General features: G+C 38.1%; 1 protein-coding gene across 1 annotated transcript in view; it reads left to right on the forward strand.

The window, feature by feature from the left end:
- The window catches only part of Exoc4 (exocyst complex component 4), a 662,437-nt gene that overhangs the window by 457,711 nt on the left and 185,331 nt on the right, over nt 1–19,395 (forward strand). The window contains exon 11 of the mRNA XM_090333323.1: nt 2,265–2,484. Within this exon, the coding sequence (XP_090189449.1) occupies nt 2,265–2,484 (220 nt within the window). The remainder of the gene's footprint in view (nt 1–2,264; nt 2,485–19,395) is intronic.

The raw sequence follows: 19,395 nt of genomic DNA on the forward strand, positions 1-19,395 counted from the left end.
ACTATTCATCTTTTGTCTTCATTTCTTTTCCTCTTTCAAAACAAAAAAAAAAGTAAAGGCAGCTCTTTTCGCATAGCTTTGTGGAACTGATTGCAAGCTAAAACCATGTAAAGTCTTAATCAACAGAGAAAATTGTCAATATTTTGTGACTTTTGAAACTGCTACATATTAATAAAATAGATAGAAATGAAAGTAAGAAAATAAGATGTATGAAGTTCATTATAATATAATAACATTGAGAATTGAAGTTATTTCCTTTTAAGGATCTTATTAGAGGACCAGGAGTTTGGCCTAGTGGTAGAGTGCTTGCCTAGCACACTGGGGTTCGATTCCTCAATACCACATACAGTGCTGAGGCTCTCAGTTCAGTCCCCAGGAGTGGCACAATTTTTTTTTTTTTTAAAGAGAGAGAAACTTATTAGAAATAGCTTGAACAGTGCTTTCTGGGCTTTCTTCTGCACACAATACAATGTAGCCTGATCATCTATTCCAGGCCATGACAATATATTTGGATCAGCACTTTATTCTTCATTTTTTTTTCCTGGTGAACAATCTAAGAGTTCCTTTAAAGTGAAGTTTTGTGCCAGCATCACTCTCTGCATCCTATCTCTCCTCCTACCCTTCCTCCCTTTGTCATAAACACTTTCCTCACTTATGTGGAGAATTTGCCTCTGGTTACCTATTTCTCTCAGATAGCAGCATTTTTCCAGGAACATGTATTTCTTTTCTAGCTGGATTGCAATATTTCAAATTTAGTTTTGTTTTTTTGTTTGTATTAGCCAGTTCCCACTCGCTATTATCCATGTTTATAAAATATCACATGAGCTTGTTACTGGGAGACAAGAAGACGACATAACCACACACTTTGCTGTCTGAAGAAACTGAATAGCCAACATGGGGTGAAGAGTTACTAATAGACCCAGACAAAGTAATGCAACTGGTTATTGGTCAAGATGTACCAGTTACTTGCTTAGAGAATTTTCAAGAACTAGTAATAGACATTCAACTTTATGCAATTATTCAAATACTATGGTAACTGTTTGTCACTCTATGGGATTTAATCCATGTTGGTGGATAGATGATGCTATGTACCCAAACTGTGGTAAGCTAAATTTCAGAATAGCAAACCACCAAAAGTAGGACTTGTCCCTATTTTTTTTAAAGTTAAAACAAAACATCTCAGGGCCAGGAGTTTGTCCTAGTGGTAGAGTGCTTGCCTAGCATTCACAAAGACCCAGGTTCGATTCCTTGGTACCACATACTTAGAAAAAGCCGGAAGTGGTGCTGAGGCTTAAGTGGGAGAGCTCTAGCCTTGAGAAAAATCCAATGACAGTGCTCAGGCCCAGGACTGGCAAGAAAAAAAAAAACAAACCATCTCCACACTCATCTCTGAGACTCATTAGTTTCTCTTAGGTACACTTTAGTTGGCTTAGTAAAAATGTTACAAATAAAGTTGACCTTCTTCTTTGTCCCCTGACTCATGTCCCATTCCCTTTTTTCATCTATAGACCCAGTAGCATTAAGAAGTTAAAGATTACCTACCATTCATTTTCCTTTCCCTTGCTATTTCCCCCATACCTCTCCCTCCATGCACCTTCCTTCTTCCCCTTCCCCAGCTTTCCTCACTCTCTTATACTTGTGAAACTTTCAATGAGAAATACTTGCATATGTGAGTACACATATAATATTACCCTAATTTTGTTTTTGGCTATTATCCCTTTTTCTTTGCCTCTTGTACTATTTTCCTTTCGTTTATGTATTTATGTTTGAATTAACATGTATTTGTAGTATGTAGGGATTTTATTGTTATATTTTCATACATGCATCCAGGATATTTTGAACAAGTTCACTTCTTCCACTATATTCCCATCCTTCCTATCTCTCCACTTACCTTTTCAAATAGCATTGGATAGATTTAATTGTGCTGTGTTCATGAATACATATACATTGCATATATGTGCCTATGTATATATATGTTTGTGTGAGATTCTTCTATTCTCTTTTTTTCTCAGTATCCCCTTCTTTTAACCCCCACCTTGTTACTCATCCTATATATGTCCTTCTTGACAAAATTATTTCCTCTCTGGTTTGGTAATTATGCTATTCTATTTAATTAGTAAATTATTCTTAAAAGAAAAAAGTTATGTATGAATCTATTGATGTCTTCCTCTCCACGAGAATAGCCATGGATACCTATGTATAGTGTGGTATTGATAGATGTATTTTTCTGACATATTTAACTATCTTTTAACTCTGTCTTCTAGATTCATTCAAGAGATTGAGCATGCCTTGGAACTTGGCCCAACGAAACAGTGTCCACTTCGAGAGTTTCTCACCGTGTACATCAAAAACATCTTCCTCAATCAAGTCTTGGCTGAGATTGACAAGGAAATTGAAGGGGTCACTAAAACATCTGACCCCTTGAAGATTCTAGCTAATGCAGATACCATGAAGGTGCTGGGTGTTCAGCGGCCTCTCCTCCAGGTAATGATACACTACAGCATAATATTTTGTCAGCATTTCTTATCGACTTGGCAAGACTCATTTATTTAAAAAAAGAACAATTACCATCTGTTTCCATATTCATCAGGGACAAAACAAGAAGAAATAAATTATATAGACACTAGGGAAATTTAGGTCTAATATAGTTGGATAATGGAAATTCCTCACAATTGTTAAGGATGGAAAAAAACGGTTAACTTTGAGTATGGAGATGGTGAGTCTCATTAATATGCAGGCTAGGTTTCATTGTTGGCCTAGAATATGTCCTTGACAGGAAATTTTTTAAATGGGTAAATGCATAACAGAGTAAGAAGGATTAACAGGAAGGAACTTAGTTACTCCACCTAACCTCAATTACCAGTAGAAAACTCTCTATATACCTTTTGAGGGGAGACTTGCTATAAATAACTTGACTAGCTCACCAAAAATTGGAACTAATACACTGGCTTTTAAAAGTCAGATTGTTTAATTCAAGTCATCTTAGTCATTGAAAATTTTACTTCTACCTCATAAAGAAATGGTTTTTGTGCTATAGAAATAAAATTGCCTGTTGCTAGGCATTGTTGATTAACAAATTTGAGGTATTTATTTCATATGCATTTTAGCTAATAACTTAGAAACATAAAACTGAAAGAAAATTAGAATAAGTGCAAATTTTTGGTCTGTATTATTAAATTGCAATGTAATCTTTGTAGTGTTTGCTTAAAAGAACATGGTACACTAAACCACATTTTATGGAAGTTGGGCAGTATGAGAATACTCAAGGGTAGAAGATATAAGTTCTTCAAAAAAGAAACTGCATAAACAGAACATATTATACTTGCTTCATTTACATACCTTCACATGCCTTTCTGTGCCTTACTCTATGCCTTCCTTGGTTTTTCCTTTTGTGTACATTAGAATTACAGATCTGCTTAGGTATTATAGTTAGGAGCATTCTTTTTATCTGATTACCCAAATTCATCTATCTGTGATATTAAGAAAACTGAATAAATACATCTTGTGCTGGCAGATACTTGCTTGCGTTGTCTCTTACTGAATTGGAGATGAGGGCTCTGTTCTGGGCCTGGTTGCAAATGAGGGGAAATGACAGTGGCATGCATTTTCTCCTTCTACTGGATTACTCTTCCACTGAATTACCTTTCACTGGCTCTTAGCAAGGCCCAGATCTTTTCTCTGAGTTTTAGTTACAGTGCCACTTCCACTGCAACTGCAGTTTTCTGACTGCCTTACCTAAACAGGTCCTCATTGCTGACTTTTTTCCCACCATTCCTTCCCTTTACCCTTTAGGCATTGTAAATCCTAAGTGTGAACACTCTGGGTGGTGCTACTTAATCAGGTAGCTTCTGGTCATGTTGTACCAATGGAAAGCACCCACATGAGACTGGAAGGTGAGAGGCAAAAGAGGTTGAATGATTTCTTTCTCTCTTCCTCCCCTCTTTGGATCATGATCCAGGCTGTGGTTCCTCCATGTATAACCAGAGATCATACCACATGACCTCTTCCACAGCCCCAGCTCTCCCTACATTCTGGTGACACCATGTCTTCTCCTTGTCCTTGATTTTAGCTGTCTGCAATTCTAGTCTTTGAATGCTTCAACACCTTTTATAGCTTGAGAACTGTCCACACCTCTGTAAGTTATCTTAATATTTCTTCATATAAATTATCTAATCACAATATTCTTCGTGTCAGGATCCCCAAAGGCATGCATTTCCCAGCCCCAAAAGTAGGAGGTGGGTTTTTTTTTTCACCTAGTTAACATTTATCACAACTATAGTTAACACTTTTTCCTAACTTGGCTTCTGTCTTTCCCCAATAAAAGTTAAGCTCCAAAAACATAGTGTAGAATTACAGACAGTGGGGAAATGTTCAAATACTTTATTAAATTCATGCATGAAGAGATGAATGGCTGAATGGATACATGCAGTGAATAAGTTTTGAGAGTTATAAATACCTGCAGAGTCAAAATGGAAAAATGAGACTGATGAAAATTTGTTTACATTTATGCTCTGACCATATAGCTAGTCCTTTTTCCACCAGAAAGCCATTTAATATTTATTTCTCTGAAGCATTATACTATATACTCACACAAAGTGACTTAAACACTTTTACTGTACTGAATTTAACCGGAAGACTCACTGCACTACCAAGTGAATCTCAGAACTAGAGACACTGTCTTATTAAACATTCCCTTCCGCTTAAGTAACAAAGACACAGTAAAACTCCCAACCAGATGACCATAATCTGAGCAACATACTGCCAGCTAAATTTCACCTGTAGACAAGGTGCCTGTCAGATCAGTTCCCACCACCTCACCAGCCATTCTATATATGGAATTGTGCCTTTAAACCAATTACTTCATTCTCATGCTGGAGAACAGCAGTGTTACCAGTTCTTTCTTTGCCCTTGTCAAGGTATAATTATATGTAAGTGAATAAATCTTGAGACTAAAACCATTCAGGCCATTAACCTCAAAATTTGTTTGTAGAGCTAAAACACCTGCTTTGTTATTTGGTTATTTTGTTGCTCTCCTTTTTCATCAAAGTTTTATTTTATGAAAATTCAAGGTGCTGGAAGTGCAGATAATAAATGCATTTAATTTTCTTAGAGTTATGAGGCTGAAAAAGCAAATGAAGACATGGTTGTCTTCCTTTCCCATCCCAAGAAATGTTCTTGCTTTATAATCATTGTAAATTATCTTCTCACTTGATTTCCCATACTCAAATTTCAATGTTTCTTAAACGTGAGTCTATGTCTCCTTGATATTTTTACTCCTAATCTTAGATAGCTAATCTAAGGGAAAAAAAACAATTCTCAAAAATTTTAGTTGTGGGGCCGGGAGTTTGGCCTACTGGTAGAGTGCTTGCCTAGCATGCACGAAGACCCGGGTTTGATTCCTCGGTACCACATACATAGAAAAAAAAAAAGCCGGAAATGGTGCTGAGGCTCAAGTGGTAGAGTGCTAACCTTGAGAAAGTCCAAGGACAGTGCTCAGGCCCTGAACCCAAGCCCAGGACTGGCAAAAAAAAAAAAAAAAAAAAAAAAAATTAGCTGGGGGCCGGGAGTTTGGCCTAGTGGTAGAGTGCTTGCCTAGCGTGCACAAAGACCCGGGTTCAATTCCTCGGTACCACATACATAGAAAAATATCTGGAAATGGTGCTGAGGCTCTCGCCTTGAGAAAGTCCAAGACAATGCTCAGAACCTGAGCTCAAGCCCAAGACTGCCAAAAAAAAAAATTAGCTGAAAGTATGAAAGACAACTGTTAAAATGAGAGCTTGGAGAAATGATAGAGGTAGATGGGTTATATATTCAGTTACATGCAATCTAAAGATGTCCTTTGCAGTTACTCTCTGGTCCATGAAGAGAGGCTTTGGCATTCCCCAGAGGCAGCACCCTGGAGTCATTATGTAGCAGCCCAACTGAATTCTCCAGGCCCGTGGAAGGACAGCCATCTCTGTGCTATTTTTGTTAGCTTGTTGATGGGCAGCTGCAGTGTAGAATGCCCTGGGAAGAGCATCCCAGGTCACTTTGTCCTTGCCCCTGGGAAGTGGCATCCAAATATTTCAGGTATTCATGTGTACGGGGTCATGCCTATGGGTGCTTGTATACAGTTGCAGAGTTGATCTCAGTTTCTGTCACATCTACCAGAAGGGAAAAAGGGAACCAGCAGGAAAGGAGTGACTGAAGCACTATGTTCTGGTGTTCTAACAGCAGATAGCAGAAATCAAGGGCAGGGAGAAGAAATGGTATCGCCAGAGTACAGTGAGAGTTGGGGCCCCCGAAGAAGTCATCCATCGTGAGCTGTGGTTATATGGATGGCCCACAGTGATACAGAAAAGTAGTATTAGGTGTAACAATAGAAGGAGAAATAACACTAATGACAGCAATCTTAAAAATACAGTGATGCTTGGAGCTAACCGTAGCATTTGCTGGGAACTTGATACTTCTGAATTCTAAGTATGCATTGATTTATACCTGTTTTGATTGTATGGCAGGGACTTCTGTGAAGGTTTTATGATAAAGAAATACAGTTAAATTAAATAGCTTCCCCATTGTCATATGGCTAAGAAAAATAAAACTCATTCACAGTTGATCATTATAAGCCAGAAATCTATGCTGTAAACCAGGTCTACTTATCACAGTCTGAAGATTCTGGTTGTTTGCAGGCTGTGTGTTAGCACTATGCCACCAAACACAGAAACTTTGAGACTTTAACTATTGAGGCACTTTGGTATAGTGGTACTGGTAGTGGTTACCGGTGGTATTGTTTAGCAATTTGATGTTGTTGAATCAAATAAAAGCTCAGGACTGTTTATATTTTTATGAAGTTTAACATTTCTTTTAGTGATTCACTTTTATAATATCTCATAAAAGTGCCTATCTGCAACAGATTGGAAGTTGGGACTGGGATTTTAGCCTAGTTAGAGAAGCACTCATAAATCCTTTAACCTTCCATACTGCCTCACAAAGAAATAAGAAAATAGTATAGTATATACCATAGCATAGTATTATAGCATATGCTGTACTACCTATGTGTCTATATAGACATATATATACATATTTAGATACATACATATATATACACATGTACAGTATATCTATGCATATATATGGTAGTATGCTATAGTGTATATATATGTACATATGAAATGTGCATTACATGTGTATATATGTGCATACATCTAACCATTGATTAGCTCTTGGATTTACACTTTCTAAAAATATTCCTAAAATAACTAGAAAATTGAGGAGGCACTCCATGTCTAATAAACAAATGAATGTAAAAGAATGAATGAATGGTGTCTTCCTAGTTTAAGGAGTTATGTGTATATTTTCTCCCATACTATAAATTTCATGATCTTGAATTTGAAGTTTTAGATAAAGCTTACACTAAAAAGTCACAGTTCTTATGCTCCCAGAATGATGGTAAGATTAGATATATCTCGTGGTCTTACTATTTGAGCATCTTCCATCCACCATCATATAATTCTTTAAAAAGGCCCTCACCTATTGTAATTCATGCTGATTCAAACTAAATTACGGAAATGTCTTAAGATAAATTCCTTCTCAGTCCCATTCTAGATACAGTTTGGGGATTCTATATCCAGCATTCTGAACAATAACCATAGGAAATTATCAATTGAGATAGGCTTGTCTCTCTTCTACCAACTACAAATTGCTCATCTCTCAGACCCAAGGAAAGAATTAACAGGGATTCACTTTAGTTCCATGTTTAAAAAAGAAAAGACAGAAGTAAGGTGACTAATGCCTCATAGTTTTCCCTTATGTATCATACTGGCCAATGGGTAAACTGTGTTTCATGGTCCAAGTTCAGCTACCTCCCCTATCCCACTGGAGTACTTACTTACTCCCTAGCTATATAGCCGGTAACCTGTATTTTTTAAAAGGTACATATCTGAGACATAGCCTGTCTTTTTATGTTGTGATCCACTGGCTTGCTTTCCAGTTATGGTTTGAGACATTCCCTACCCCTTCTGCCCCTGACTAAAGCAACGCAAAATGTAGCCCATGGCGTGTAGCATCAAAATCACCTGGAAGCTGGTAAGAAATACACATTCCTAACCATCACCCCACTCAGGGCCTCTCGTCTAAACAGCCCTCCAGGTGACTTGATGTGTGGCAAAGTTTAAGAAATGTTTCCTTAGCACAACATCCTTATGCCAGCCCAGAGGGGATGATACAGGGTCTGATGCTATAAGCTCTTAGTTTGGTGTTCTACATTGTGTCCTACAGCTCTAGACATTGTAAAGACAATATTTTCCATGGCAGCAGAAGCTGCTTCATGATGTAGCATATCACATTGCTGAATTTTGTAGCATTCTTTCCCAGGTGGGTGGAATCCTCATTTTCTGTCCACATGAGGCAGTGTGAGATGGAAGCAGCTTTTCTAATATACACGCTCAAATTCCTACCTCAGTGGAGGAGCAGAAGCTCTGGATATAGAAGTTGTAAGCACTCTTAAAACATGTAAAGCATATTTCATTTTCCTCACCGCCCTGGTGTTTGTCACAGTCCCTTCTGAGAAGTGAAATAGCTACAGTCTGCCTGCAAACACCATCCTCTCACCTCCTCCTCAGCCAACAGCACTTCCTACTTCCACCTGCCAACTTGCAGCAGTGATTCCCACTGGTGGCAGCCATGAAATGCACCAAGGAACTTCCGCAGAGCGCCACTGCACACATGTCATCAGTTGGCCATGCATAATCATCAGTGTTTTTATGATATCCAGGCACTCTTACTTTGCAGCCAGAATTCATACCAGTGGCCTGGAGCTTTCTACGCCATGAAATTAGATATTACCCCAAGTGGGAGAACTTACACAGTTGGTACTGAGGCATCAGGCTCAAAAGAATGTTGTTTGATACTGGGAGTCAAGCTTTGTAACTAAACCTAGAAATTAGATGCAAATGGACTGAAAATTCAGCTATTTTCCTGAATTGCTTTGTGTCTGTAACCAAGTTGTTTAGCCTCTGTATACCTGTATCTTCCTCTTTAAGATGGCAGAAGTAAACTCTATGCATGGGAACACTCTGATGGTTAATTGAAGTAATAATTACAAAACATACCTCTTCCTTCCAACTCCTGTCCCATGTGTTGATCAGCATTGATTGACATGTTATCTGCCTGTTCTTTAACTGTCAACTACACAGTGTTGTTGTTTTGTATTATTGGGGTTAAACTCAGCCTTTACTTTCCAGCAGGCACTCTACCACTAAGCCAACCCTCCAGCCCACTTTTAGAACTTTCTGACCTCTGCTCAAGTCTTCTCAACTCCTTCTATCACTATCTAGATTTTCCGTTTGCTCTCTTCACTGCTGGCCTGCTATTTACTTTCTTTCTGCTCTTTGGATTCTAGCAAACACTAGTAACTTCTTTCTCAAGCTGCCTACTACCCTCACATAATTGCAAGAGTTGATATATTCCTTCCTTTCTTCTCTTCTGAAAGTTTGCCTACTGATCATTTATGAAAAGCATTAACAGTACACAGTGTCTATGACCTTTAAAACTAGTGGATTAATTTCATATTGCTGCCAAATCAATCCAGTACAAACATGGAACTTTATGCTACCACATTTATGCAAAATGCTATAGAAAAGGGGCCTTCCTTGCCCCTTGCAGGTCACAGGGGCTTCTGGTATTTCGGATTTTGATCACAACTCCAATCCCTCACTCCTCCTTTACATGGCTTCTCTCCTGTACTTCCGTTTGTTCTTTGCTGGCTCCTAGAGAATATGTTCTTTGGATTTACAGACCAGATGGACTTCCTGATCTGTACCCTCTCATCCAACTCATTACCTTAATTAAATATGCAAAGACACTGTTTCCAAGATAGTCACATCCATGTCAAATAATTGAGAATGGAATAGGAGAAAAAGACGCTATTTAGCCCATGGAAGTGAGCAACTACAAAGTTACAGGATAAAATACACATAAAATTTACATAGTTTTCCACTGTAGCAGTATTTAAATTTTAAATGATCATACAAATTCAAAATGAAAGTTCTAGATAGAGCTAAGTGATTGCTGGAATTGCAGTTAAGCACCATTGAAGGTTGGGAGACACAGCTGCCTACAGTAAAATAATTTGCCAGAGATAATTACAAATAATGCCCAAACCTATTATCTTCCCAGCTAAGCCAAAGCAGTGCCAGTAACATCTTCTGTTGTCCCAAAGAAGTGTGGCTAGCAACAAGAGCATATTGTTTTCATCAGATCAAATTACATTAATATGAAGAACTTTGTATCAGAGTGTTGTTTGCATGGGAGCCAGTTGTAGCCATTCCACTCTAGTAGAACATAGATTCAGCCTTTATTACTGCAAATAAATTAGTCCCATTTAGGGTCTGCTGGAAGTCATCATGGAAATCATTAAGTTGAAAAAGAGCTGATCAATTGATTTTTTTTCCTCCCTGTAAGTTCTGAGACATGGTGTTAATGGTCTCCTGTGTTAAAATAGGTCTGAGAACTGAGGTATCTTGGGATCTCATCTCACTCTTATTAAGTCTTTTTTTTTTTTTGTGGGTCATGGGGATTGAACTCTTGGCCTGGGCGCTGTCCTTGAGCTCTTCAACTCAGCATTTTACTCTTGTGAGTTTATCTTTACTAAAGCACCAACAAATTATAATTTTGAGTTCCTTTGAATCTTATTCTTAATCTTTTATTTATTCTCTAGAAGTTGTTTTTGTTGTTGGTTTTCTTTTTTTTCCCTAACCAGCCATTTGTGGCTGTCTCAGCCTCTATCCTAGAGGATTCAGTACTAGAACAGCCTTTAGTCCTACCTTTGATTATTTAGATTGTCACTGTAGCTTTCAACATACACCTGTTCACTTCCAAGACAACTGAGCAAATTAATTCTTTCATGACTAATGGGGACTTTCAGGATCTTATCATTTTCATCTGAGTTTTCAGATCATTTTATCAAGTTATGTTCTCTTTTTTGTATTCCTAATTTTATTACTGGTTTAATGCATTATAATTTTGTAGAATCTTTGTTGTGATTCTTCAGAGCCATTTAGGAAAGTAATTATTGCTGAGCTTTACTGTGACAGGCAAGGAATGCATAGAAAGCATGTATTTGGCTCATTGGCTGCTAAGTGACAAATCCAGACACACCTTCCCTGGGGTTCCTCATCTATAAAAAGAGAATGACATGTGCCTGAACTATACCTCATAAGCTAAGGATCTTGGAATCATGTGTTCCTCTGGCCTGTGGGAAGTAAGATGTTTCATGTCTCTTTTTTTGTGGGCAGGATGGGGGGGTGGGGGGGTTAGAGTCAGTCATGAGTCTTGAACTCTAGGCTTAGGTACTGTCTCTGAGCTTTTTTTTTTTTTCACTCAATGCTAGACTTTCTACTTCTGTTTTCATCCACCATGCCACTTCTGGTTTTCTGGTAGTTAATTGAAGATAAGAATCTCACAGATTTTCCTGCCCTGGCTGACTTCTAACCATCATCCTCAGATCTCAGTCTCCTAAATAGCTAGGATTATAGGTGTGAGAGCCACCAGAGCCCAGGATTTTCATGGCTCTTATTGGTCTCTGTGCCCAGTCTGTTCAGGAAAAAAAAAAATTCCATGATCATTAAAGAGATTACTGTAATAAAAAAGAAACATCTACAGAAATTTTTGCAACAAAAATGATAGGCTTCACTTGTCATTACCAACAGTTTGTTTCATGCATGATTAGACAACCAACATAAGGACCTGCTAATTTTGCAATGGTTTATACAGAAATGCTTTAGACATACATAGAAGCTGGTCACAAAGTCAACCATAACCTAAGATTCTACAATTAAGCATTTATAGAAAAACAAACCTCAGGCATTTTAATTCCAAAAGCGAACTCCAATCACTGCTTAAGCACCTTAACCAGAAGTCATGCACAGGATTTTAGTATCTTAGAAAAATCTGAGCATTCAAGTTCTAAAAGTACATGCTAGACATTTCTTTTAAAAAGAAGTAAGGCTGGGCCGGGAGTTTGGCCTAGTGGTAGAGTGCTTGCCTAGCATGCACAAAGACCGGGGTTTGATTCCTCGGTACCACATATGTAGCAAAAAGCCAGAAGTGGTGCTGTGGCTCAAGTGGTAGAGCCCTGCCCTTGACAAAATCCAGGGACAATGCTCAGGCCCTGAGCCCAAGCCCAGGACTGGCAAAAAAAAAAGAAGGCTGTGAAGTGAGCCAATGAGAAATTAATTTTATGTGTGTGTGTGCGTGCAAAAAAGCACGTTATGATCAATTTCAATTTTTATAAATATCTTTATTTTAAAATCTTATCTCTAGGCCGGGAATTTGGCCTAGTGGTAGAGTGCTTGCCTAACCTGCACAAAGACCCAGGTTCGATCCCTCAGTACCACATACATAGAGAAAAGCTGGAAGTAGTGCTGTGTCTCAAGTGGTAGAGCACTAGCCTTGGGAAAAGTCCAAGGACAGTACTCAGGCCCTGAGTTCAAGCCCCATGACTGACAAAAATAAATAAAATAAAATCTTACCTCTAAAAGAAAAAGAAATAGGATCTCATATGCCTAGCATTCTTAGCAAGTTCTTGATTAACACAATGTCTACAAGTAGCTTTTTGCAAAGCCCAGAAAAGAAAAAAATTAAGACTAACTTATGGAGTATAGTTAAGTAGGCTTCTGTAGTGATATGATGGGGCTAGGAATAGGCATAGTTTTTCTTTTGTCTGCAGATAATTTTCTATAGCTCAAACTATATATATTTACAAGGGTCAAGTTATCTACAGCTTGTTCTATGTATTTTATAAGGACCCTTTATCACCTCACTTATTTTTGTGTTTTCATGTCACTCTTTTCCCAAATGTGTTCAACAATCCATCATCTCACACAGTTCAGTTGGAGCAGATGTAAGTTAGATGCAGCTTTTCATAACTTGAAAATTATGAACAATGAGAGGGTTTATGAGTCACTACTGAATGGAAGAGTAGTTACAGCGAGTGGCATTGGTTTACTAGCTTTACTATGTGCTGAGAGACTTCTTTGAGCATGAGGATGTTTAAAAATGACATCAATATAGAGATAAACCCTGGGTTTTAAGTGAGGATTTAGAATTTACTTTCTATCATGAGTAAAAGGTAGATCTGCTGATGACCAGCTTATTTTGTCACCTGGACTGTTTTACAAATCAGCACTCATTTGGGATAAATATTTGGAGACATTGATTGGCTGCTGTCCATTTTGATCTTTCAGCCCACTCTTTGTTGGATAAGAGGAGAGAAGGTAATGACTTATGACAGATCTGCTGACAGGGACTGAACTACATTAGCACTCTGTCACTCAGATCTTTAGAGAGCTGGCTTTGCCTGAAATATATTTGACTTTACTTGCTAACAAAGGCATCTTCAGATTTATTTCTTTTCCTTAAATGTTAGAAAAGAGGAAGAGCATCCCATCAAAAGATACTAGGATGAGAAAAAAAGGCTGGCTCAACAGCTAAGCAAATGATAGTTATCATTCTTGGTAGTAACAGAATTGCTGATGTGGTGAGATTACAGGTAAGAACCAGATGAGAGTAGACAGAGAACTGCTGTACTGAGGGGATATTTGAGGTTCTTATTCTAAGTAATTTTTGCCCTGTCTGGATATTGCAGCTTTGGTTTAAACATGTTCTGGTTGAGAAAATGAAGAGGGAGAGAAACAAGACTACCTCAGCTTGAAAGTTAAAAGATAAACTGTTTAAGGAAGACAGCTATTTTTCTTCCTGCTTTTCAAGGATCCTATACTGTTCACAACTTACGTGCACTTAATCCAGTAACAGAAATCAAAGATGGGCTAACAAATATCTGATGTATAGTCTGTATAAAGCATGGCCTGGCGTAGTCATATAATGTCCCATGATGAAAGTCTGATACAACTAAATGATTAATATTTACTTGTCAAGATAAATATTAATATTTATCACTATTTCTTATTAAGTAAATTTTAAATGCCCAATTTGGGCTATCACTAGCCAAGATGATACAAGATTCAATATGAATCTAAAGCAAGATTCACACTTTTCAGGAAGATAGTAGGGAATCTATTAATTAGTATACCAGAATTTCTCATCCCTAGGTATCTGAGAAGAGCAGACCCATTTTTCAACTGAGCACTAAATATGGTGTTCAGATGGCTGGTGCTGTAAATACAAAGGAGATATTGAAAACTAGAAGATTCTAGAGTGTCTTCAGGCAGAAGGTAGGTTCAGGAGCATTGTAGGTTATGTGGAGACAGAAGGAAAAAAAAGATGCCATTCAGGATCACAAAATATGGAAGGAGAGAAAGATAGAAGTGACTGTTATATTTTCATGACAACAAAATGAGCAGGCCAACTGAATGATGGAATGACTGGAGAGTGAGCATCAAAGCTAAAAGGGGACAGAAAACTCAATTGTGAGCCATTAAGGCTAGAGAGGAAAGAAAGACCAAAAAACAATATCAACAAATCAATTCAGCTCCAATGGAGACGCTGAATTGGGACATCATGGTGACCAGAGAACATCCAGGAGACAGGAGACAAGGACACTAACACAGAGACATGTGCTATCATGTAATGGCAGCTGAGCTGATCTGGACCTAAATGAGGTCAGGTCAGGAGGCAAGGTCACAGGAAACTGCCAGTCCAAGTTCCTGCTCCTGCCTTCTGGGACTCAGGAATGCACATCACCCACCATGAAGATAAAGATGCCAAACCCTACCATCCACCATGTATCCAAAATGGTGCTGGCCAGACTCGATCTCCACCCTTGGAAAAGATTTTAGAGAGTGGATGTGCTCAAATGGATATGCCCTGAAGAAAAAGTATGCTTCAAAAGTCCACAGATGCAGAGAAGACTGATAGCCTTGGTCACAGAGGAAGCCAGGGATGAACAGGAGACGAGAGTTTCCTGTAAGTGTCTCGAGTTTCTCTCTAGACTAAAGCTTTGGATAATGACCTCATGGCTGTCTGGCATTTGGTGAGACCCAGCATTCTGCTGAACTCAGCACTTAAATCCATTCTTTTGATTGATTGTCATAAGTGACCAAACAAACCCAACAGACTGATTTTCCAGAATAAATACTGAACTCATAAATCTCCATCAGGTTTTTCTTGCCCTGCTTCAAAGGCAGGATAGGGTGAGTCATCACCGCGGTGTCCACAGGAGCAACATCTTCATATTTGTTTACAGATTAAGCTTGCAAGTCTCATTTATTACTTTCTCAGGCACACAGCAGTTCTGTTAGGTGAAGTCCTGCTTTGGGGACAAGGCAACATGCAGCTAGCTCATTAACAGTTATCTGTGTCATTATGTCCTTTTTGGGATTGTGCACTTAGAATTAATGTTTTTTGAGGGGAAAATTTTATCTAGGCTTTTGGCTTCCTTTTATTTTTCTTCCTCATTTTTATCTGTCTTTCCCCTCTATACCTAAAGCTGTTCCTGGGTGGTTAGACCTATCTGTGCAGTCCAGAGTACCCTGAGTATTCACTTGCAAATCACTAGTTAAATTCAGATAACTGCACTTCAATGAGAGCCATTCTCTACATCTCCTTGGACTCACACTACTTTTCTTTGGCCCATTTCAGCCAAAAGAGCTTAATTGCTTTCTTCCTTTTCATTCCACCATGCCTTTCTGCAGTTGCTATCCCTTTGGTCATCCCAAGGTTAATTCATCCTATAAAGCACATACGGAAGTACTTTGGTGACTTTGCTTGCTGTGTGAGTCTTTGTGCCTGGCTTCTGAGGTCTACCTGAGTGAGCATCCAGCCTGAGCAAAGGGAGACTGTCAATCAGTTTCTTGCCCCTCAAACTAAGAATGCTGTTTGTTTGCGTTGTTTTAAAATTCGGCATTACAGTCAATTTAAAAATTTTGGCACATAGTAGGCATTTACTTGTTGATTAAATAAACCAATTATAAAAATGTAAAGGGTATTCCATGGTAAGAGTGTATATAAAAGCAAATATGTGTTGTTCATAATGGAAGGTAGTATTGTGTACTTTTTTTAACTTTCTAATTCAAAAAAATTTTGGGTTCCATTAAAGTTGCAACATCTCACACCAGACTTACCATTTGTTAATGTATTTCAGTTCATTTATTACAGTTCATGAACGAGTGTTATTGTGTTATTATCCCAATTCCGTATATTACTAAATGTTCTTTTGCTTTAGGGAGATTGTTTTACATTGTTTTGTTTTTGTGGGGTTTTGTTTGACTGGTTCATGGATTTTTGTTTATTGTTTTGTTTACTTAATATCTATTTTCACTACCAGGATTTCAGCCCCAAAACCACACCATATTTAATCAGTTGAATCTATTTGACTGTCTTTGATATGACAATTTTTTTAGTTTAGTGGGTGATTTTTTATTTGTTTTTTTGGCTAGTATTAGTGCTTAATCTCAGGGCTTGATATGCTATCTGGGCTTGAACTATACCTCCAGTTCCAGCTTTTTGCTGTTAATTGGAGATAAGAACCTATGAGCTTTGTGAGCCAGGGCTGGCTCCAAACCACGATCTTCAGTTTACTATCTTCCTAATAGCTAGGCTTACAGATGTGAACCAACAGTACCATCTAGTAAATAATCAGTAACTTTTTGAATAATACAAGTAAGAAAAAATCAAACTTTCACTTTAAGTGAAAAAAATGAAAGGTAAATTTTAATTTGTAATGTTAGTATTTAATTGGTGAGTGATTTTAATTAGTCCCAAGGTAGCTACTTTTCAATCGTACACATATGACTATAACACTAATAAATGTAGCTCCAAAATGCATTCCTTAAATATTTATGTGATTGCTTACATATTTATGGTATCTGTTTTTTATGGAAAATGTAAATCATTTTGTAGAAACCGTTCTGCAAAACTGGCTTGAGAGCTATTTTTACTGTTTCTCTACTAGTTCAATCTAGGGGAAACCAAGCTAATTGACTACTGAAACTATTGACTGCATTCACCTCAAGAGTATTAACCCAATTGCAGACCTTGTGCCTAGATAGAAATAAGCAATTGCTTTAAAGCTAACTTAGAAAATGCAGACACTTCAAGTGATAACAAAATTTTAGGCTTTATTGTATTCCTACTTCTGCAGTTCTTTTTAGTCCTGGACATATGGCCATAATGCAGTTATGTGGTAGAAGTACAACAGACAAGCAGTATTGCAATCAAACTCATGTACATGGAATTAATTTTATTTCTACATCGTAACTTTTAAAAATAAGAGCTCGATGGTGTATAATTAATTGCAATTATGAATGTTTCCTCATTAGTAGTGTTATTCTCTATCAGATAATACAAAACTTCAGTAGTTTTTTTTTTTTTTTTTTTTTTTTTGCCAGTCCTGGGCTTGAGCTCAGGGCCTGAGCACTGTCCTTGGACTTTCTCAAGGCTAGAGCTCTACCACTTGAGCCTCAGCACCACTTCCGGGTTTTTTCTATGTATGTGGTACCGAGGAATCGAACCCGGGTCTTCATGCATACTAGACAAGCACTTTAACCACTAGGTCAAACTCCCGGCCGTTCAGTAGTTTTTCTAAAGCCTTAGGGATCACTCTGTATCAGGCCTTGTCTAAGTTGCCATATCTACTAAATGGCAGATCCAGGGTAGATAGAACCCAGGTTCCTTTACTGACTCAGTCCTCTTCCTGTTCTACTTGTGGTGTTATTTTTAAACCTGTTGCCTTTAATGTTCCTAGTGGTCTGTTTGCATAGGACTTTAGCAGCACAAAAGCTACTACTATAAGGAAAAGTCTTTTCTGCACTAAGCTTTCAAATGGGTAACACATCTGATCACCTTCTGCTTAAGGTGACTGCCTTTGCTTCTGCTCCTTTCTCTAAGCAGAGCACGTTTTGCTCTAAAACCAAGCAACAAGCATCTCTGTTCTAATTTATGGTTTTCAAATTTTTACAGTGGTTTTTTTTCCCCCTATGCTGTCCAGAATGCTGTCTGAAAAGTCACAATGATTTAAATAATTGATGGCTACTTTATGAAATTGTCAGCCTGGATTCATCCTCTTGCCTCTCCCAACCACAAGTCCTTGAACGCTAATCCTTTTATGTTGCATGCACTTTTTTTCCTTCCTGGTTTCATTTAGATAATTATATTATTCACCCTGAAATATAATTGCTGTTACATGGTGAGGGGAGGGGGGCGGAGTCAGGTGGGAGCTGCCTGATGCTGGCATCTGCAGGTTTTAAAATGTCTGTTAGACTCAAGCCTCTAATTTCTTTGCCATCCCACCTTTTAAAGATTTAATTATACCTGTGTAGAAGCATAATTCGAAATGTGACTTCTGATTCTTTGGGAAGATAAAAGAGAGATTAGTCCATTGTTAAATATGAACAGACAGGACACAATGGACTGGAATTGAGGGATGTGAAGTCCACTGAACAAACAATTTGTACATGCCTGCTGAATGCCAAGCCCGGGACTAAGAATGAGGAGGGGGAGGGATTTAAAAAGAAAGAAACAGCTGTTCTCTGAGAGTGAACAGCCTGGCGATGCCACCCATTTATGACATGACTTCTGGTAGTGTGCCTAACTTCCCTGCTTGTCATCACTTCGGAATTTCCTCCCACTTCTAATACTTGGTGATGTCCCCAACAACTTACCGTGTAGAAGCAGCCACATTTCTTCTTTGTCAGAAAGAATGATGAGTGGTCAAAGATTTAACTTTGCTATGACACAAGCCAGTTTGGGATCTCTGGAATCAAACAAGGGCCCAGTCTTCAATTAGAGAAACACAAGATTCATTTCTAAGGAAAAACTTTTTTTGTCAGTTGTGGATTTGAACTAGAGGCCTAGGCAGAGTCCTTGATGCTGTTTATACTCAGGGCTAGCACTCTAACACTTGAGCCCAGCGCCACTTCCAGTTTTCCAGTGATTAATTGGAGATAAAGAGCCTTATGGAGACTTTTTAACTGGGCTGACTTCATCCCAGTCTTCAGATCTCAGTCTCCTGAGTAGCTACGATTAAAATAAAAATTCTTCCTGTTATGTCCAACGGATCATGCCCCAAGGAGCATGAATTTGGAAGCATAAGTAACAAATTAGAGCAACCAAAAATTTTTATCTAAGGAGCAGTAACTTTTCTCAATTATTGCATGGCTTTTTCTCTCCCTGGTTTATAAAGCTGGCTTTCCAAGATGGATAGTGATTCTAATTTGTGATTTTCAGAACTCTAAGTCTTTTATCCATTGGTTACAAGGGAAATCATAAATCTGTTATATAAAACCTATATATGTCTGTAATGTTCTTCTTCTTAAGAGCTCATAAATTTCAATGTAGTCGAACTGTCCAAACCCCAAAACTTAGAAAACTTGAAGGTATTAAACATAATCACAATGACAGAGCAGGCTTTGGTAACTTCAAGATGAAATGGTATTACCTTTGTCACAAAGATCCTTCAAG

This window comes from Megascapheus bottae, chromosome 5 (genome assembly GCF_031878675.1).
Source record: "Megascapheus bottae isolate mThoBot1 chromosome 5, mThoBot2.hap1, whole genome shotgun sequence".
NCBI lineage: Eukaryota > Metazoa > Chordata > Mammalia > Rodentia > Geomyidae > Megascapheus > Megascapheus bottae.